Raw genomic sequence first — 22,655 nt, forward strand, 5'->3', positions numbered from 1 at the left:
ACTTACAACACACCCATAGCGCATTTTAATGTGTGTAAGTCGCTATAACCATTTATAAACTACTAGCTTATGCTCGCGACTTCGTCCGCGTGGACTACACAAATTTTAAACCCCTATTTCACCCCCTTAGGTGTTGAATTTTCAGAAATCCTTTCTTAGCGGATGCCTACGTCAGCTATCCCATCGTAGCGAAACCAATAATTAATCTATGAGCTATCCGCATGCCAAATTTCAGCCCGATCCGTCCGTTTGAGCTGTGCGTTGATGGATCAGTCAGTCAGTTACATTTTCCTTTTACATATTTAGATTACATGATGAAGGTTTTGGATTACTTATAAAAGGTGTCCATAAGCAATGACTTATGTATACATATAAGTCATTGTCCATAAGTTTTTTCTTACCGCTTCGAACTTGCACTGTCGCTTATACAACAAGTTCGTGGCCCAGTTATTAATATTCATTGTTATCTATAATTTCTAACAATTGAAATTATTAATACCTACAATAAAATCACTCAAAATTTTATCACCTTTTTATTACTTAATGGATTCGTGAAGTATTTGTAAATAATCGCTCGCCAATTACAAGAAATATCAAAAAAACTTCGGTGTTATTGAGAAACGTCGACCAACGGTTGTCGAGCCAATGGTTGGATGAGACGGAAATATCGTCGTTTTGTTTCTTCTTTTATTCCTTTTGTTGGTAGCTAAGAGCAAGCAAGACCGGCAAGAGCGTGCTAGATTGACATTCTCGGTGCAACGGTGCTTCGGTCAAGCGGCTTGACGTCTACCACATCATCATCATCATCAACCAATAGACGGCCACTGCTGGACATAGGTCTCTTGTAGGGACTTCCACACGCCACGGTCTTGCGCCGCCTGGATCCAGCGGCTCCCAGCGACTCGTCTGATGTCGTCCGTCCACCTAGTGGGGGGTCTTCCAACGCTGCGTCTTCCGGTGCGAGGTCGCCATTCCAGCACCTTGGGACCCCAGCGTCTATCGGTTGTACGAACTATGTGCCCTGCCCATTGCCACTTCAGCTTCGCAACCCGTTGAGCTATGTCAATTACTCTAGTTCTCCTACAGATCTCCTCATTCCTGATTTGATCACGTAGAGAAACTCCAAGCATAGCTCTATGACGTCTAGCACGTAGATTTGTTTTGCTTGATCAAGCTGCTTGAAGCGAGGTTGATACGCCCGTCAAGCGACTTGATCAAACGGCACTTTTCTCATATCTCGAGCACTGTCCGAACGTCACTCAAGCAAAAATATAAAATCTAATCACGCGTCAAGCACGTAGGTAAATGCTTGACTGCATCAAGCAAACTTTAAACGGTCAAACTGCTTGTCTCAAGCAAAAATCTACATGTGCTTGACATCCTCAGAACCTATTTTTTGAAGTGAAAACTTATTTAGGTGCGTTGATTGAATTTGGGATGGGTAAAAACTTCAAAGTTTAAAAATCAACTTTTAAGTTTTCATTTCAGTCGTGAACTTTGCTTCAGTCCGTTTCAGTCTCCATTGACTGTCATTTTTTTACTTACTTACATATATTTTTTATTTGATGACAATGCATTTCCAATGTAACTTAATTTATTATTACTTTGTAACTACAATTTTTGGTACATGAATAATAAAAATAAATAAATGCACTGCACTGGAGTAAGCGGAGTAAGACAACCAGTGTGTGGTACCCCAGGGAAAGAAAGAGGAGGAAGGGGCGACTGATGAAAAGATGGCCAAATGAAATTAAGGTCATAGCTGGGAAAACTTGGATAAGACATACCCCTTCCAGGTTAGCCCGCTTCTATCTTAGACTGCATCATCACTTACCACTAGGTGAGATTGCAGTCAAGGGCTATCATATCATATAATATCTGAATAAAAAATATTTTAAAAAATAAGACGCGCAACAAAAAGAGAAGAATGGAAAATTATGGCGGACGCTTTCACATTAATCTTGAAAAAAAGGCACCTAGGTAATTGTATTACAAAATATGTAAATAATAATACTTAATTGATTAGGCATTTGTTGTATCCGATAGGGTTATAAAATAAAATAAAGTAACCCTTGACTCTGATCCCAAATGGTACCTAGTCCTTAGGTAATCATTTATGAATTATATAGGAGGAATCTTCCAGTATTTAATCACTACCACTTACTACTTGGCACTTACTAGTGGCAGTGGGCAGGTCATGCCTGTCGTAGAGGCGATGGCCGTTGGAGCCGGAAAGTCCTCGAGTGGAGACCGCGTTTAAGCAAGCGTAGTGTGGGACGCCCTCCAGCACGATGGACCGACGATATAAAGAGGCTGGCGGGAAGTGGCTGGATGAGGAAGGCTGAGGACCGGGTGTGGTGGCGCTCTTTAGGGAAGGCCTATGTCCAACAGTGGACGTCCACAGGCTGATGATGATGATGATGATGATGACTTACTACTTGATCGGTACTTACTTGGAAGTAAGTAACTATCGCAATTCGCAATTATCTTTATAACTGCAACTAGCTTTTGAAAATATTTTTGTAAGAGAATAAACACAGATTGTCGTTTTTGTTTATCACAAAAACCCGGACATTGTTCCGGCCAATAAATCTCGTACGGGCCTTGTCTTAAATAACTAAAGATGATCGCACACTACAGACGAGCCGCACGCACTGAACGCAACGTACACCTATTTCAGTCAATGACTCCTCCGATAGTCCATCCTCAACACTCACACCTTCGAAAGCAACACACGCTGAGAAATTGCATTGTAACTATTGACGTCCAGGGCAACCTTTTTTTTTTTTTTATTCAGATACAAGTTAGCCCTTGACCAGTGGCGTGCAGCTCATAGAAGCATAAACGCACTGCTTACCCTTATTGTAATAAATCAATGGTTATTTTTCATTATAACGTGCCGTAAAATAAGTTTATACCTAAATGCATACCCTGGCTTGAACTCCTGTGCACGCCACTGCCCTTGACTGCAATCTCACCTGGTGGTAAGTGATGATGCAGTCTAAGATGATAGCGGGCTAACCTGGAAGGGGTATCGCAGTTTTTATTAAACCCATACCCCTCTGGTTTCTACACGGCATCGTACCGGAACGCTAAATCGCTTGGCAGCACGGCTTTGCCGGTAGGGTGGTAACTAGCCACGGCCGAAGCCTCCCACCAGACAAACCTTCTAATACTTATCACACACTACAAGCTAGCAAGGAATCGCACTGCGTCATTCTTCAGCAAAGTGCCAATAACTTCATAATCATGTCATGGCCGTAACAAGAAATTCCAGTTTTTTTAAACTACGAGAATTTTTGTACTGGCTATGCTTGCAATTCTTTTCGGTATTAAATTCTATCTTGTCAAGTTGATAATAAAAATTTATTGACCACAAACCTCGTCAAGTCGGCCAAAATTTTCTTTTCTCATGAAAAAGTTCGGTAAAAATTCGGCCCTAATAACCCCCACTCCCCCTCATCCTAAATCAATCAATCCATTCCTGGCTACGGCCTTGAATTACACGTTCTAAAGTTATCGCTAGGCTATCGCCGGGGCGCGGCGCCGCTTCGGTAATTATTGTTGTTTACATTTTGATCTTAGGTACATTGTATTATCAACTGAGAATGCGTTACGTTCGACGCGGCTGCAATCTGCGATCATCTTTACTTATCATTCCTTGCTCGCGTCTCAGTTCTAACTTGTAACAGACAACGCAGGTGCAACTGAATGCAGTTTCAGCGATGTGCATCCATGCTGCACTGCAGCGTCATATCGCCCGCTATGTGATGTAAAGACGTGTTTACACCCGTATACGGCCAGTGCAGAAGCCTGCATTGGTTCCCCAATAACACTCCCTGATGTCTTCGACGAACTGGGTGGCATATTTGGATTCTGGAGTGATCCGGCGGGAGCTGCCTAAGACAGAACCCAGGACAGAAGTAGGGCATGCGCAGGGATTGCATAACACCTACAGTGTGATGATCGTGATCATCTGATTGGCCGACTCTCTCGCACCATTGGCTACAATGCCTTTATACAGCAAGAATACCATAAACTCAGCCAATACGTTTATTATTTACTAGTTTCGAACCCATCCGGGGCTTTTTTTCAAGGGAGTCAGTTTGCGCACGCGTCACGGTTGAGACTGCTAACTGTCCGGCTAACGTCGACTAAATCCGTGAGTACAGCCGGTGACATATATTGTATACTAGATGATGTCCGCGACTTCGTCCGCGTGGATTTAGGTTTTTAAAAATCCCGTGGGAACTCTTTAATTTTCCGGGATCAAAAGTAGCCCATGTCCTTCCCCGGGATGCAAGCTATCTCTATACCAAATTTCATCAAAATCGGTTAAATGGATGGGCCGTGAAACGCTAGCAGACAGACAGACGGACAGACAGACAGACAGACACACTTTCACATTTATAATTTTAGTATGGATTACTGTTCTAGGTAGACATACTCGTAGTATAGGTACCTACCTAGTTAGCCGCCCTTGAATGCAATTGTATCAGTTTATAATCATATGTTCCTAGTGTCTTTGCTCTTGTTTTGTGTGCAATAAAGTTTTCTATCTATCTATCTAGTTAACAAAGCTATCGTTTAGCTGCCTTCGGTGCTCATCGGGAAATGAAGACACGTCTTTACAAAGTAACGGTGCCGGGTTCGCGCCGCGGAACAGTGCCCAAGCGGCGTCAATCAATTAACTTTAATACAACTAAATGCACGAAGCTTACCATAAACTCGGATTAATTATACTTACATTCCATTATAATAATATGAAAAAGGTAATAAATAAATAAATAAACCGACTGTATTGGAAGAATCCATACAATTACTTCTTTTAACGGTGAAGGAACACATCGTGAGGAAACCTGCATGCCTGAGAGTTCTCCATAATGTTCTCAAAGGTGTATGAAGTCAACCAATCTGCACATGACCAGCGCGTGGTAAACTATGGTCAAACCCTTCTCACTCTGAGAGGAGACCCGTCCTCTGTAGTGACTCGGCGATGGGTTGATCATCATGATGATTATGCACATAATTGCATACATACTACCTATTTATTACTTACTTGGAATTTTAAAAAAATTATACATTTTCTGAGCACTAGCATATTCACATATTCATTCATGCACTAGCATTAGCATATTCATTGCAAAAATACCTAAATACCTATTGAAGTCTGAGAGTACTCCAAATGTCTCAAAGGTGTGTGAAGTCAACCAATCTGCACATGGTTAGCGTACTGCACATACCATACTCTTCTCATTCTGAGAGATTCGTGCTCAGTTAAATCGGCCGGCGAAGTTGACGATGATGATAATGAAAATATTTTGCAAGTGAAGAAAGTAGATACAATGTCCGATATCAATTACTCAGACAGTAGGTAGTTAGGTAAATGTGTCTATAAAATGGAAAGACAATAACACGATATGGTTATATTATGCGCAATTACTGCACTTTTATTAGTTAAATGGCTGCGATTGACAGATTTATTTCGAGGTCAGCGTGCTGAGCGGATTAATTTATGGGCCGTTTAATTTCACTTTCATAACTCGTGTTAGCTGGATACATTTACTTACTATCTACTACTATTTTAAGAATAAGCATACAGGCCTATAGGTACATACAGGCGAATGGATGAGGAAGGCGGAGGGCCGTGTTTGGTGGCGCGCTCTTGGAAAGGCCTATGTCCAGCAGTGGACGCAAACAGGCTGATGGATTGGATTGGATACGGGCCTAAGCTGTGATAGCCTAGAAGTTAGGACGTTCGCCTCCTAATCGGAGGTCGAGGCTTCGGGCACGCACCTCTAACTTTTCGGAGTTATGTGCTGCTATAAGGCGTCTATAGGTGGTGGTCTGTGCTTAGTAGTATCATAGTATGCTTAGTAACTCTTCTTTTGAAGGTACGGAAGCCGGATAAGGTGTGTAAAGTCTGCCTATCCGCACTTGACAATCGTGGTATGATAGGTATGCTATGGCAGTATCAGAATAGCCTAAATCCTAAACCTTTCTCAATCTGAGAGACCAGTAGGGCGATTGTCTAAAACCTGCATCAATCATTATTACAATCTCAATTGTTCTGATTGGCTGAATTTGTGCGATTCTTCTTGCAACAATGCATTGTGGCCAATAGTGAGCGAGCATTAACCAATCAGAGATGATTGCGATCGTGACATTGTAGCTGTCAAACAACCGCGGTAGGGCCACTGTGCTCGTCGTTGGGCTGACGAATGGATTGGCGATATCTAATGTTTTTTTTTAAATTTTTATAGACTAGCGCTTGGCTGCAATCAGACCTGATGGCAAGTGATGATGCAGCCTAAGATAGAGCGCGCCTGCCTAGAAGATCCCTTTTCACTCTTGTCTTGAAGGTACCCATATTATGAAGGAAAACTGATGCTGGAAGGATGTTCCAAATCTTAGCGGTTCGAATTAGAAACGAGGAGGCAAATCGCTTCGTACGTATCCGTGGAATTTCGACTACGTACGGGTGCAGACCTTGGCGATGCCTTGCGGTACGATAGTAGAAAGGTGAAGGAACCAGGTCAAAAAGTTCTTCGGCACACTCACTGAAATATATCCTGTAAAATACCGATTGTAACACATCATCAACCCATCAACTGAGCACGGGTCTTCTCTCCGGACTATCAATATAACTAGGTATAATAATAACAAAACCAGTCGCCGGGAAATCAGATTTAAATGATTGACAGCGCAATAGTTGTCGCAATCGATGCCGCGTCGAGCCGACCACCTCTGGTAAGTGGTACCATCACAATTGGAATTTCAATTGCAGTGAACTTTGTTTCTCAATGTTTGACCTCTTGCTTGGGTCTTCTTCAAATTTTTTATTTTATTTGTTTATTCAGATACAAGTTAGCCCTTGACTGCAATCTCACCTGGTGGTAAGTGATGATGCAGTCTAAGATGATAGCGGGCTAACCTGGAAGACTATGGCAGTTTTTATTAAACCCATACCCCTTTGGTTTCTACACGGCATCGTACCGGAACGCTAAATCGCTTGGTGGCACGGCTTTGCCGGTAGGGTGGTAACTAGCCACGGCCGAAGCCTCCCACCAGACCAGACCAGAAATTTAGAAATTATAAAATTCCAAACCCCTGTCAGGAATCGAACCCGGGACCTCCCACTATTAAGACCACAGCGCTCACCACTGCGCCAGGGAGGTCGTCAAAAACTAGATTTAGTCTTCAAATTAAAACTAGATTTTTCGATCAATATGGATCATGGACGTTGCCAACTAACTAAATCGGCATATTTTTATCAAACATCAATACAGTATGGAAACTTGTATGAAATCAAAGAAGTAGGAAACTACACATCATCATCATCATCATCATCATCATAATCAACCCATATCCGGCTCACTACAGAGCACGGGTCTTCTCTCAGAATGAGAAGGGGTTTGGCCATACTCTAGCGCTGGCTAAGTGCGGATTAGCAGACCTCACGATTATGGAGAACTCACAGGTGTGCAGGTTTCCTCACGTTGTATTCCTTCACCGTTAAATCAATCGATATTTAATTAGGTACTTAAAACGCAAATATAACTCCGAAAAATTAGAGGATCGAACCCCCGACCTCCGAATAAGAGGCGGACGTCTTAACCACTAGGCTATCACGGCTTTTCAGGAAAGTACAAATACTTATTTTAAATACATAGTCACAAACATTTGACGTGTCATAGTTTAATTGGTATTAGGACCGAGTTAGTTGGTAAAGGTATTAAAGAAGAAAACTGGACCTAAAAGGCACCCTAGCGACACTCCTAAAAAGCTGCGATCGATTAGTTTGAAACTTTACCTACCTACCTACCTATTGAAATCCAATATTGGGTTTTCCTTAATCCAACAAAAAAATAGCGGTTCGGATATTTAAGACAAGATGATACCCGCGACTTCGTTCGCGTGGATTTAGGTTTTTTAAAAATCTCGAGGGAACTCTTTGATTTCCGGGATAAAAGTAGCCTATGTCCTTCCCCTGCATGTAAGCTAACTCCGGACCAAATTTCATCAAAAACTGTTAGGCCTTGAAAAGCTAGCAGACAGACACACTTTCGCATTTATAATATTAGTATGGATTAGTATAGATAGATGATAGGAATCATGTTCAAGAGAACTAGTTTTATCGATTGGACCAGTTTTTTTTCAATGTTAATAAACTAATGACCAAAACATTCTGCGAGATTTTGTTTGTATATACCTACTTACCAGTTTAAGCAGCTACTTATTTGTATGGTCATTGGTCCATAGTCCAGTAGGAATATTTTTGAGAGCTTTTTATGTTTGTTGATCAAATCGTAACCTACGTCATCATGTTGTTATCCACCAAGTAAGAGAAGTAAAAGAATTCCTAAACATTGACATATTGACTGTGAACTAGCAACTTATCTTATCTCAAATTTTTGAAGATGTCATTAAAAATGTCGTATTATGTTATAAGTCCCGCAAATTGCTATTTCGCTGGAACCATGTCTCATTAACATTGAAATTTAAGTAAAAATATATCAGCTCGAAACTTCAGTCTAATACCGACGCGACGTCACAAAAATGGCGGTCACACGCATTAGCAATTTGCGGGACTTTTATTTCGTACATTTAACGTGATAGGTAAGTAGGTACCTAGGTTCTTGGTGTCACAGTTCAAGACAGTCACCTAATTTAAAGTCAAATTATTTATTCAGAATAGGAAAAATGTTACACTTACTGACGGTCAAAATTGTTAATTTCTAAGATGATCATCATCATGGTCAACCCATCGCCGGCTCACTACAGAGCACGGGTCTCCTCTCAGAGTGAGGCGCTGGCCATGTGCGGATTGGTAGACTTCACACACGCTTAAGAACATAATGGAGAACTCTCAGGTATGCAAGTTTCCCCACGATATTTTCCTTCACCGTTAAAGCAAGTGATATTTAATTACTTAAAACGCACATAACTCCAAAATGATATAGACGTAGGTACTTAAAACTCGTAAACCTAAGCACGACTATATAATATTAAAAGCTAAGCGGCTGAGTTTGTTGTGGGCTCTTCTGAGACCTGGGCGCGTTTGGAACCCTCGTAGCTTTAGTTTTAAGTTTGCGTAATAATTATCACCACTTATATCTTACAAATCCAACATCCGACTATCAAAAAGAGTAATTTATTACCTATTTTGAATAAATCATTTGACTTTGACTTTGACTAACTAGTCTGTACTAGGCACTAACAGATATTTACCAAATAACCGTAGTGCGCTCGTAAAATAATAAGACATGACCGACCAAAGAAAGAACATTAAACGTAAACGTGCTTAAATCAAATTAAAAACGATATTTACCTTCTCACATCCGGTTCTGTATCGCCGATACAATAAATATTTTATTTATTAACACGTTCCAAACACAACACCGAAGCACTAAAGTATAAAAAGTTCATGCACCACAATTATTCGTAAGTATTTCGCGGTATATTCTGGAGCGGTTGTGAACGTATGTCTCATACAACGGCCGCTAGCTGACTGGCGACTGGTCGTGTCCAGTTTATTGTGCTCGTGATTTTCATTGAGATAATTGCATTACGACCGCTGCTGGTTCAGAAAACTTCATAGGCTGGACAGCGGGATTATCGGAGCACACAAATATTACCCACCAAACCAGACCAGAATATAATAGAATCAGTACTTTTAATTATAAATGCGAAAGTGTGTTTGTTTGTTGGTTTGTCCTTCAATCACGTTGCAATCGAGCAACCGATTGACGTGATGTTTTGCATGGGTATAGTTAAGGATCTGGAGAGTGACGTAGGCTACTTTTTATCCCGGAAAATCAAAGACATCCCCTGGGATTTTTAAAAACCTAATTCCACAAAAGTCGCGGGCATCAGCTAGTAGAATATATTTTTATTCAAGTAAACTTTTACAAGTGCTTTTGAATCATCAACTAATAGTTTAATTTACCACTGGTTCGGAATTCCGTTCCTACGGAGAAGAACCAGCAAGAAACTCGGAGGTTGCTCTTTTCAAGGGATCAATTTACAATATTGTTATACCATACTGTACAAGCAATTGCAGCCCCGTGCATTGCTGGAGCGAGTCAAATCCAAGATTTTTTATCATTTACATAGTCTTCGACTGTATAAAGTTTAGTTCTGTCCAGAGATTAAGAAATTATAAAATTCCAAATTCTCCTGCCAGGAATTGAGCCCGGTACCTCCTCCCTGTAATAAGACCACGGCGCTCACCACTGCGCCAGGGAGGTCGTCAAATTTTAAGACTAGCTCCAGCGATGCGCAGGGCTGCAATATTAGATAATTTACAGAAGTTGGCATATCATTATTGTAAATTGATTATTTGAAAAGAGAAACCGCCGAGTTTCTTGCTGATTCTTCTCAGTAGGAACCGCATTCCCAACCAGTGGTAAATTATTTTGACGATTCAAAAGCACTAAGTTTATTTGAATAAAAATATATTCTATTCTAAAACCTTTTTGGGGGTTTGTGTTTTCTATACAGCTCCTGCTATGCCAGATAAATGTTATGTCAATGGAAGATTAGGAAACCTAAAAAATACTGCAGCATCCTTTGAGTTCTAAGAAAGAAGCCGTATAATATAAGCGCTGCAAGATTTTCGCAGCCGCAAAAACTGATTAGGTATTCCTTACAACAAACTATACAAAAAAGTCATACAATAACGTACCGAGCTAAATTATACCGAGCTATAAAGATTATGTGTGCACTGAAGCATGTTTCATTCCATCTTCATAACTCTTAACCTGAGGCTCCAGTATAACTTTACAAGTTAGTTAACGGCGCATAAATCTGTCATTTAGGGTTAATAATTGTACATCAGGCGGTTAAATTTACGCTTAACCTTAACCACTAACCAGACTTATACAAGCAATGGGTTGCACAAATCTGTATTCAAACCTCCATGAAGATACAAATACAACCTTTTTTTAACTTTTTAGCAACTAGTTTCTACCAAGAGTTCTTTAACTTTTTTTTAAATTAAGTGAAAGAAATAAAAAAAGTTAAAGAACTCTTCGTAAAGCTTTAGGTAGATTAGGTTTTCAAAAATCCCGTGAGAACTCTTTGATTTTCCGGGATAAAAAGTAGCCTATGTCACTCTCCAGGTCTTTATACCCATGCAAAAAATCACGTCAATCCGTTGCACCGTTGCGACGTGATTGAAGGACAAACCAATAAACCAAGAAACACACTTTCGCATTAATAATAAGGGTACTGATGGCGACGTAAAATCAAAGAAAAATAGGGCTACTTTATGGCTACCTGCTTCAAAATATTATGTACCTAACTATGTACTAACATTATTATGTCGCCTGCTAGTGACGTCGAAGCTTGGATGTTTTGTTAGAAGTTCCCTATTGTCGTAAACTGTACTTTCGTGACGAGAACATGACCTGTGTATATTAAAAAATAAACAAACACGCGATGTCAATTCCATTGTTTTTATTCAATATTCGATTCAAATAAATTAATTAGTATAATTATTATAATCTAAGAAATAAGAATAAAGTGGTTGTTAAGAAATGTTAATCATTTTTTTTTACTTAAAATTTTATGTTAGCCACAGTGGAGATTGTTCAAACTGATTAACATTTTTGTGATAACAAGTCAGTATTATATAAAAAGGTTGGTATAAAATTTTCCATTTTTATTTTTAACTCTTTAAAAAAAGATATTTCAGATTAAAATTGCTCGTCCTATTCAGATTTTACCAAAAAATAGTGTCCGACCGAATTTTCGGCTTTGGCCACCTTCGGCCATAAAACAACTTCCGACCAAAACTTTAATTCGGCCAAAATGGCCCGAAGTTTTGGCCGAAGCCGAAGGTTTCTAAGAAGCGTCAAAAAAATTAAGTAAATATTTTTTTTTACTTTGTTACGCACAATTTAGGTCTCTAAGGGCCTGCTTCACTATCGCCAGATAAAACTTATCTAACAGATAAATTTGTCATTTTCACAGATTCCCAATACAGAAATTTTCATAACTGTATTGTATGTATTTATTCGTTAGATAAGGTTTATCTGGAGGTTGTGAAACGGGCCCTTAGTTAAATGTTCGTGTACAAAAAGTACAAAACTTTATCACAAATAAGTAAATCAATTTACGTATAATATTCAAATACAGTACGCTTAGTATAAGATTTTATGTCTCACCAAACGTTGCTAGAATTCGAGAGTCGAAACACAATAACATCAAAGTAAAATGGACCTAAAATGCCTTGAATTGAAGTCAAAAATTTAATGCCACTGATTTTAATTTCGCAACGTTTCCGCTTGGAGCGCTAGCTGTAGATGTGTAGACAAACTTGAGCGTTAAAACAAGGCAGTTAAGATCCAGTTTACTATAATGCGGAAGGTTTTCGACACTCGAATACTATCAACGTTGGTGAGACATAAAATCTCGTACTAAGGCTACTACTGATCATAAAACGGAAAGTTCATAGACACCTACAAAAAGTGCTAATTAAAATTAAAATCATTAGGTAAAATCTATAGGTACAGACGTGATGTTTAGTTTTAATTTATAAATTATAAATTAGCCTAAAATAATTCACACTACAAAAAACCTAAAATGAAACTTAAGAGAGACAAGCAAGGGTAACTTTAACTTTAAGAACAAGACAACGATGGAATCTTCTATTGGCTTTCAAAGTATTTTTTTTCTTCCTTAAATGGACCTCAACATATTATAAACTAGATGATGCCCGCGACTTCGTTAGCGTGGATTTAGGTTTTGAAAATCCCGTGGGAACTCTTAGATTTTCCGGGATCAAATTAGTATATGTCCTTCTCTGGGATGCAAGCTATCTTTGTATCAAATTTCATCGAAATCGGTTAAACGGATGGGCCGTGAAAATCTAGCAAACAGACAGACACACTTTCGCATTTATAATATTGGTATGGATGTTAAGAATCGTCATTCTATCTTGTTCATCATAATTCAGCTCCTTGCTAGACCTCGTTGGGTACCATTTTACATGAATTCATTTTTTTTTATTCACATACGCAACTATCCTAAAAGTTCATACAATAAAAATGTATGAGATTCATTCCAAAATGGACGATTAGTTACAAAACTTTATAAATGTCGAAAACACATAAGTATCTAAACTTGTATATTATTTGGGTATATCTATAGCAAAAATAATGCTAGGTATAGTTTATAAAATTATTTACTCAAACTCTATTTTTAGCAGTTTTACAAAAATTTGTGACGAGAGAAAAATTTTGTTATAATTAAATACTCAAAACATGAGTGCAAGTATAAAGTTTTTACGATATTTATAATTTTATAGTTGGAAGCAGGCCTTAAAATAGTAGAATTCTCGTTGACATGGGTCAAGGCAAAGACGACAGGAAGACATGGAAAACAACAGGTTTAAAAGGATCCATCATCATAAAAAAATTGAGTTCGAGTCACCAAGTTTTGAGGCACAATGAGAAGGCAAATATTTGATCAAATCTCTATATATAAAAATGAATCGCTAAATGTGTTGCTGCGTAAAAACTTATGTCGTGAGTACTCACGTTGCTAAAAACTTCAGCGTGAGTGTACAAAAGTGTCCAAAAATTTTACATATTAACCCTAAATACTCACGTTGATAAATATTCACGTCGTGAGTTAAGCCTCAGTACTTACGTTGCTAAGAACATCAGCGTGAGTGTACAGAAGTGTCCAAACATTGTAGATATTAGCCTAAAATTCTCACGCTGATAAATATTCATCTCGTGAGTTAAGCCTCAGTACTCACGTTTCTAAAAATTTCAGCGAGAGTGTACATACATCTCCAAACATTTTACATATTAGCCTAAAACTCACACGTTGGTTAAATATTTTCGTCGTGAGTTAAGCCTCAGTACTCACATTACTAAAAATTTCAACGTGAATGTATCCTATCTTTATTTTATTACGTATTCTATAAGTAGCACTCATTTGTCATAAAATAGTTCCTAAAATGTCACATAGTCACTCTCAAATTCAGTCACAACTCGTAGTTAATAATAAGTTAGTTATTGTGATTACTATATGGGGTTATATCTACTCTACAATTATTATACAAGAATTAAAGAATTGCAATCTTGTTACTTTAAAATAAGGAATAAAATAGCGTGCAAAACTAATAAATCTATGGATTTATTTATAAGGTTAAGCACACACCACGAACTAGAATAAAAAAAAAATTAGTTACTATGTTTTACTATTCTCTTTCTTCCCTATCCCACGGCAATTCCAAGAAATCCAGCTTTGTTCCTTATCTACATTATAAAGGGGTCTTCTGTGCAAAATTTTGGATCTCTAGGTCCTAGGGTAAGTGGCGATGCAGTCTAAGATGAAAGCAAACTAACTTGGAAGGGGGAATGGTTTTTTTCATTCGGATATAAGTAGCCCTTGACTGCAATCTCACCTGGTGGTAAGTGATGATGCAGTCTAAGATGGAAGCGGGCTAACTTGGAAGGGGTATGGTAATAATCCCATAACCCTTATCGGTTTCTACACGGCGTTGTACCGGAACGCTAAATTGCATGGCGGCACGACTTTATCACTACGCCACTCTCAAATGGATGATATGGTAAATGCCTATGGTAGATAGGTGGTAGATGCCTCTGACGATTCAAAAATACTTGTAAAAGTTTAATTGACTAAAAAAAAATATTTATTTATTTTTAGAACTTTTAAAACATTTTGCGGTGATGTGTGGTTAACCTAATAACTGTTTATCATACATATTAATTTGTACTTTCAGGCCCGTGGAATGCTGGCTTACACACGCAACACTGGATGTTTATCGACAGAAAATATACTATACTCTGATTATAAATACTATCTGTCCCGGCTTACTCACGTGTGTAGTCGACGTTAGCCCGACTAGTTTCGAACCCATCCGGGGTCCTTTTTCAAGGGAGTCCGTCCGCGCACGCGCCGCGGTTTTGACTGCGGGACGCACGTGCCGCTGCCCGTAGAGCCCGTTGTGAGGGTGGCTGGGGTGGGGGGGGGAGACAGCTGCCGGTCGTCTCCCGACAGTTCCTGCTGTTCTTCATCACTGGATAACGTCGACTACACACGTGAGTAAGCCGGGACAGATAGTATTTATAATGGAAATCACTCACGGTAGTTTAAACACTATACTCTGATCATTAAACCTGATATTACAAAAAATTATATCATTGCAAAATCATAAAATGTTTAGGATAGTGTAGGAAATAGTATTTTGTTAGGTAGATACAAGTTTGGAAATTTCTTTATGACCAGAGCCTACACTTGAAATTTATCTCAATAAAGAATGTCATAAAAAATAGAATAAAAAATAAATTTATTTCGTCAAATAAATCAAAATAGAAAAAACTCATTTTGATACGAATAATAACTAATGATATTTAAGTCCCACAAATTGCTATTGCGCTGGAACGATGTCTTGTTAACATCGAAATGACGTCATTTTGACGTCAGCCGAAATAAAAATATACCATCAGCTCGAAACTTATCAGTCTAGTGGCGACGTCACTAAAGTGGCGGCCACGCGTATTAGCAATTTGCGGGACTTGAACAATACAAAACAGCCTATGACGACGTCATTGGTTTATTATAAACTTTTGCCCAATTTTTTCAAAAAAATCGATAATGATAAATGTATCTATTAGATCTCTTCCATTATTATATTTACTTGTCACTGGTGTAAAACTATCAATAATAGTATGAACATGTAGAAGGATGTGATGTCATAAATAAATTGAGACTGCTTGCAATTGTAAATTCCAAGTAATTAATACCATAGCGCTTCACTGTATTAGCATATTACTAGGGTTCCATCAGATTCTAGAACCTTCTTGAATGTCAATGAAAAAGATTAATCAAAATAACCCGCCCAGGAAATATGACATATTACGGTCGTAATGTCGATTACCGTGGTAATATTACCAAATCGGGGATTGACAAAATTAGAACTCCCGCCACGTCTGTTCTTGAAAATTGAAATAGTAATAATTACAAGGTGTTGATATTCTTTGGGAGACCATTTGACCAAAGAACCGTATTGCCAATGGTTTAACAGTAAACGGGACGCGCAAATTATAAATGACGAATTACGGTCGTAATATTAATGATTACCACTGTGATATTTGAATAGGGTCGGACCTAGTATCGTACGGGCGGGCTAATAAATACCAGATTTCAACGGTCATACTAAGAATTTTTACAATATTACGGTCGTAATATGAATGATTACCATGGTAATATTTTAATAGCGTACTCGACTTATCGTAATGGTGGGGTTATAAAGAGATTACGGCGGTAATACCAATGTTAATACCACAGATTTTGGTAGCAAAGTACCAGGAGAACATGAGCTATTAGGAGTAGAATGTTAACACTGAAGCATGGTTGCCCCTCACTAGGAGCACCCTTTGCCCCGCGGTAGCTAGTGCGGCCAGCCACGCGGCATACAGGGCGGGCGGTAACCCCCTCCTCCTAGGCATAGGTTGTGTGACGCATACTAGTCTCGCGCCGCTGCTGTGCTCGCCTATTAACTCTCGTACGCGTAGGTATCTGTGCGTGCGTTCACGAGCCGCTAGGAGGTCCGCTTCTGTGATGCCCACTGGTGACCAAATTAATGATTAATAATAATATCCACGTACAATACTGAATCCTGATAATTTCTAATAGGGTGAAATTTTCTGTATAAAGGTTGTCATGACAAAGTAGAACTGCTAGTTTCTGTGAGCCTAAGCAAATACCTAAACGAGCAAAAGGGTATATTTTAGTAAAAAATTAAACCCATGTCAAAATGTGATCCAGTTTAGATTTTTCGCATTTTTTTTGCAAAAGAATTTGGCCGAAAACCTTCTAACTCTTTCTAATATCTTAACCTTCCAATGTCAAAATTTCGTCAAAACAGACATGTACAGAAATGTTTAGGTATAATGCGTTTAAAGGGCTTTCGAGACGGTCAAGCGGCTTGACGTCAAGCGCGTAGTTTGGTTTTGTTTGATCAAGCGGCTTGATCAAGCAAACGGCCCTTTTCTCATATCTCGAACACTACCCGAACGTCGCGTCAAGCAAAATACAAAATCTCATCAATCACCGTCAAGCGCGTAAATGCTCGACTCAAGCATCACGCAAAGGGTCAAAATTCTTAGCTCAAGCAGAAATCTACGTGCTTGACGTCAAGCAGCTTGACCTTCTCGGCAGCTCTTAAGAAACGCCACAGCAAAGGCATGACTATATATACCCTATTTCAAACTTTCTTCTTTCAAACCGACCCAAAGTCACAATTATCAACAATGCATTATTTTTATTAAGACCATGAATCCCATACTTACTGTTATCATTGGTGTCGTCAGGTGACTTGAAGGGCGCGATGAGTTCATCAAAGTACGCCAGCGTTGCGTCTTTCGGCTTTTTCGTGATATCCGGGATCATCTTCAACGCGGAGTAGTCGATACGAAACTTCGATAGTAGAGACGCCATACTAGGAGCAAAAAAAAAAAAAACATCTACCTCAATATCAGGATGGATCCTGAGGTGTTCTATAGATAGATAGTCCCCCCCGATAGTCGATACCAAAAAAAATGCTCCAAACATTAAAATTAGGAGTCTTCATGGAGTCTTCTTCGAAATTACTATGATACTTCTAACTGAGCTGCCTATAGTGCGCGACAGGTTGAGATTGCAATCGGTGCGGGCGAGCGCGGGTGACGTCGTGCGGGTGTGCGGGGCATCCCCCCGCCTCATACTCCGATTGCCACCTGGACCTGTCGCGTACTACCTCGATAGGTGATAAAAGGTCTTGATTTCTAAAGAACTAAAAAAAAATTATAAGATCCTCCACTTCTCCAATATAATCCGGTTTGTGATTTCGCTCAAGCAATCATAAAATTACAGGCAAACGAAAACTTTTCTTTTTACAGAAATATTAAAACAAACGTGTGAATGTTATTTACACTAATTTCATTTAGTAAGTTATAACAAAGTCTTTCGACTGATAGATTTTAAATAAACTACAGATAGTCTAAAATATCATCCAGTTTTAACATTTCAACCTTTTTGTCTTTACTTACTTTCGTTCTTCGATCTCCATCTCGGTGTTTTTATTAGCGAGTGTAAAAACACGCAATGGACACGCGGCCCACGCCCGTCGCGTCGACAGGATGTACGGCAGCAGTAGCGTTAGACCTGCGTACAATATGGAATTACAAACACGCACGCACGCACGCACCTAAGCACGTACGTACGTACAAATGCACGCAAGTACGTATAAATCTTGAGAGAGAATCGAGAGTGTAAAAACACGTACAGTACGCGGCAGAAAATAATGTACATCGACCTTTTGAAAGAGATAGCGGTTTTGTAGAGGATTGTCACTGTCGTTGAGACCGGCAAAACATAGGTATGAGTGATCCATTTAATTTAAATAAATCAAAATCCGGTGCAGAATTAATTCCGGGGTGCTCGCGCTTCTATGTAGTTCTATAGTTTGTACGGGAGCGGTGTGCAGGCTCAACCGTACCATAGGGGAGATCTCCCACCGAGCGGTTGGTTGTGCTCGGTAGCGCCAGCTGGGCCGACGGTTGTATCTTGAAACTTCTATATATAGTCCAGATTGCAGAAAACTCCGTTAGTGCGATTACTATCGGCGGTACATTTGTTCGGGACTACATCATCGATTAAACAGCGCCATCTAGTTTCTATTGTGGTAACCGCCACAAGTTCACAGATTTAGAGGGGGAAAAACGCACGGAAATTTACCGTGGCGCAATAGCTCTTACTTTTTCATTCGCAAAAAACAGTATTAAGAATACGCAACGAAAATCGTCTGAATGCAGACACATTCCACCACCAATGAGGAGTACGTACCGCCGTCGTCATACAGCCACCACACATCCACAGTGCCGGATTGCTTCTTGGTGAACTGCTCCACGGACGTGAAGGAGGACACGCGCCGAGCCCTGTTCACGATGCCGATGCGACGGACCACGTCGCGCAGGGATTTACTGACAAAATTAACAAGTCGTAATAAAAAAAACGAACTGAAAAGTAAAATAATTCATTTTTGCAAATGGCGCCATACAGACACCATTTACATACACCAAAAATAAAAAAGGACCCAAGGTTGAGCCTTGTGGGACACCCATTAAGGCAAATAGGCCTTTTAACTTTACGTTATTTAAGCATACTCTTTGAATTCTGTAACTAAGATAAGACGCAATGAGATCAAGCGCAATGCTTTTGAATGCAAACCATAGTTGCTTAGTTTAAGTAAATAAAGTTTTACGATCAACACAATCAAATGCCTTAGATAGGTCACAGAGGAGAGCTCAATAGCATTCTGTGAACGCTCCCTTGGCCTTTACAAACAAACAATGTTGCTATGTTACCTCTCTTTGTTCTGCTTCTGGAACTTGCCAGTGGGATCGGGTGACACTTTGGGCAACTCGCCCGACGCTATGGATACGTCAGACAAACTGCTGCCTATAACAATTCCAAAAATTATTCATATATTTCTATTTATCCGTAATTTTACTAAAATCCCAACAGATATTGTTAATTTATTGTGATAACAATTCTTTTTAGGGTTCTGCACATCCTAAGGCAAAAAGGAATCCTTATAAGATCACTTCGTAGTTCGTTTTCTGTTTGGCAAGCCCCGTCAAGTGATTGCGGAATCAAAACGGACAGGGTACTTTCCGTTAACTTAGAATCATGAAATTTGAAAATTGACATCAGGTAGTAATATTTTATAGCACAAGTAAAGAACAATCTCACAACCTTGAATGAGAAGCTGGAAGAAAACTCTATTTAGAGATAAGTATTTCCAATGTAACTTAATTTATTACTACTATGTAACTACAATTCGGTACATGAAAAATAAAAATAAAAAATAAATAAAGGAAAAATCTAAAAACCGTGAATGTGTGGACTTAGTGACATAATATCAACATTTAGCTCAAACAGCTAAGTTTAGACACTCAGCCAAAATAACGTGAACATTACTTTTCTAAAGTTATTATAAATCTCACCTCTGGATTGGGTGTTCAAACTTTCAGTAGATTTGGAGTCCTTACAGCTATCGCCCATTGAACCTGCGGAACATACATTCAACTCTACAACATCTAATTAAAAACATTAAAATAGTGAAAACAAAGCCAAGGAACATGGGTATCGAGGCATATTCCATGGCACTGTTAGCTCGTTAGTTCTAAAGGCTATGTTAGGGTATAGTGAGTTGTTTAAAACTTTACTGTTCTATTACAGATGACCGCTCAACCTTGGTTGTAGTAGCGTGTGTAACGTGTACTAAGCGTTAACGCGTTTGTGTGCGTAACGTAAACCACGTTGCGTTCAAAATTGAGCACCACGCGTACTACAACGATGTGTACATGTGCACTCACACAAATATAGCCAAATGGTCTTCGTGACATAAAACATCTGTACAGTGCAACAAGGCTCTCTTGGCATTTCAATGATATTAACAGGGGGGCGCTGTTGGAGAACAAAGGCTTAGAATATTCAAACAAGAACAAAGGGGACACTTGACGGCAACGTTAGTTCCGATCTTCGCCACGCGCCAAGATAGCCTTGTCGCACTGCATTCATGCGATACAACCCCAGAAATTCATGCAGCGTCCAATAAAGGCTCACCTCACTCCAGAAGCCGAGTGCATTCATGCAGTACCACTATTGTAAAGGCGTGTAGTCATGTTAGTCAGTTGCTCAGCCCAGTACTCAATCCAGTAAGGGCGTGTCATGCAGCGATCAGCAGGCCTGTAAGGCGTGTACTCACGCGTGTACAACCTACCCTCCACGCGGTTCTCCTTTCTTTGCTATAGTGCAAAAGTAGTGGGTAAAACTTTGTAAAGGTGAGTATTCATGCGATACAACCCTCGGATTCCATGCAGTATCCAGTAAAGGCGCGAAAAGCCCAGTGTTTCCGTGCAGTATACCACTATTGTAAAGGCGAGTACTCATGCAGTGACGCGCAGCTCAGTACCCAATCCAGTAAGGGCGTGTCATCCAGCGATCAGCAGGCCTATAAGGGCGTGTACTCACGCGAGAGCGCGGAGAGGTCTCGGGCGTGCGCGTCGTCGAGGTAGGCCTGCAAGTCGTCGTCGAGCGCGTCGCGCGTATACAACCCACCTTCCACACGCAGCAGCGCCAGCGCCATGTGCACGTCCAGGGCTTTGCTTTCAAAGGAAAAACAACATATTTTAGCATCATCATGATCAATCCTTCGCCGGCTCACTACAGAGCACGGGTCTCCTCTCAGAGTGAGAAGGGTTTTGGCCATAGTCTATCACGCTGGCCAAGTGCGGATTGGCAGACTTCACACACCTTCGAGAACATTATAGAGAACTCTCGGGCATGCAGGTTTCCTCACGAAACTTAGAACATAGTATGTTTTAATACCAGTGATCGGAATCGCGAGAATATTAAATACCGGGGGCTTATAGAGAAAGAAAATGATGGGTGTCACTTTTGAGGTTTTATTTATTTATTTATTTATTTTTATTATTCATGTACCAAAAATTGTAGTTACAAAGTAATAATCCACGTCCATTTAGGTTTTACGTCCATTTTCAAATCAAAATTGGCGGAGTTTATTTTTTTTGTAATTGAATCATTTTCGATGTTTTTGGGGCTTCGTTTTCAGACCTCAGACGGCCGACATATTTTCTTATTTGTACTTATTTCGTTTCGGGGTGCTAAATATGAAAACAACGTCACGTCCGTTTAATAATGCGATCACAATCGCGGGAAATTCGACCCTGTAAATCGCTTTCTGTGTTCCGCGAGAAATTGGACCCAGTTTGTAAGACCTAAAGACCAATCTCGTTCTTGTTGACTGAAATGAAAATATAAGTACACAGTATTAATCACTTAAATAATTCTCATTTATTTTCACTACATAGACGTTTTCACTTCAAAATCTTAAGTTTGAAAGAAAGAAAGAAAAAACGTTTATTTTTTTAAAGCTGTACCACACATTACCAGTTAGGTTATCCCGGCGCCTCTAATACTTGAGTAGTAAAGTCAAAAGACCTCAAGTAGAAGAAGCGCCGGAATAAAGTATGTCATGTGTGGCACAACCCGAAAAAAAAGGTCCCTACTCAGCATAAATGCCATATGTCTTGCACAAGTACAAAAACTGGTTTTCAGTAGGAACCCTGATAGTTTCAGTAGTGAGTTAAGTGAAGCTGTACTCACTGCATAACATCAACGTAATCCGCTAGCTCCTTTCGGTCGCAAGTCCGCCAATCCTCTTTGAACCCCATCAGTAGGATGTTGGGCTTCAGCTTGCCCACACCACTCGCCTGAGGACAAACAACATCGAATCAAACCATCAATCCATCAATCGGCCTGTTTGCGTCCACTGCTGGACATAGGCCTTCCCAAGAGCGCGCCGCCACGCACGATCCTCTGCGTTCCTCATCCACCCACTTCCCGCTACCTTCTTAAGGTCGTCAGTCCAGCGGGTTGGAGGTCGTCCCACACCGCGCTTGCAGATACGCGGTCTCCATTCCAGAACACGTCTGCCCCAGCGGCTATCAGTTCTGCGACAGACGTGGTCTGCCCAATGCCACTTCAGCCGGCTAATTCGTCGTTTTGTCCCTCAGAGAGACACCCAACATAGCCCGCTGAGCGAC

At 39.9% G+C, this 22,655-nt stretch overlaps 3 protein-coding genes across 4 annotated transcripts in view; 1 reads left to right on the forward strand and 2 right to left on the reverse strand.

Annotated features, from left to right (window-relative positions):
* The window catches only part of LOC117990093 (uncharacterized), an 80,545-nt gene extending 71,019 nt beyond the window's left edge, over positions 1-9,526 (reverse strand). Inside the window, exon 1 of the mRNA XM_034977537.2 lies at positions 9,332-9,526. The gene's annotated coding sequence lies outside the window, so the exon portion shown is untranslated. The remainder of the gene's footprint in view (positions 1-9,331) is intronic.
* The window catches only part of LOC117990200 (arrestin domain-containing protein 17-like), a 436,990-nt gene that overhangs the window by 351,524 nt on the left and 62,811 nt on the right, over positions 1-22,655 (forward strand). The window lies entirely within an intron of this gene.
* The window catches only part of Ncc69 (sodium chloride cotransporter 69), a 36,612-nt gene continuing 29,956 nt past the window's right edge, over positions 16,000-22,655 (reverse strand). Inside the window, exons 17-24 of one of the 2 annotated variants that reach the window (XM_069504337.1) lie at positions 22,216-22,322; positions 21,148-21,194; positions 20,031-20,093; positions 19,389-19,482; positions 18,868-19,004; positions 18,072-18,186; positions 17,334-17,482; positions 16,000-16,609 (exon numbers count right to left, since the gene is read on the reverse strand). In XM_069504337.1, coding sequence (XP_069360438.1) covers positions 16,365-16,609; positions 17,334-17,482; positions 18,072-18,186; positions 18,868-19,004; positions 19,389-19,482; positions 20,031-20,093; positions 21,148-21,194; positions 22,216-22,322 — 957 coding nt within the window. In that variant the 3' untranslated portion in view covers positions 16,000-16,364. Of the gene's footprint in view, positions 16,610-17,333; positions 17,483-18,071; positions 18,187-18,867; positions 19,005-19,388; positions 19,483-20,030; positions 20,094-21,060; positions 21,195-22,215; positions 22,323-22,655 lie in introns of both variants that reach the window. The other variant, XM_034977786.2, reaches the window with a different exon arrangement.

This window comes from Maniola hyperantus, chromosome 17 (genome assembly GCF_902806685.2).
Source record: "Maniola hyperantus chromosome 17, iAphHyp1.2, whole genome shotgun sequence".
In the NCBI taxonomy this organism is placed as follows: Eukaryota; Metazoa; Arthropoda; class Insecta; order Lepidoptera; family Nymphalidae; genus Maniola; species Maniola hyperantus.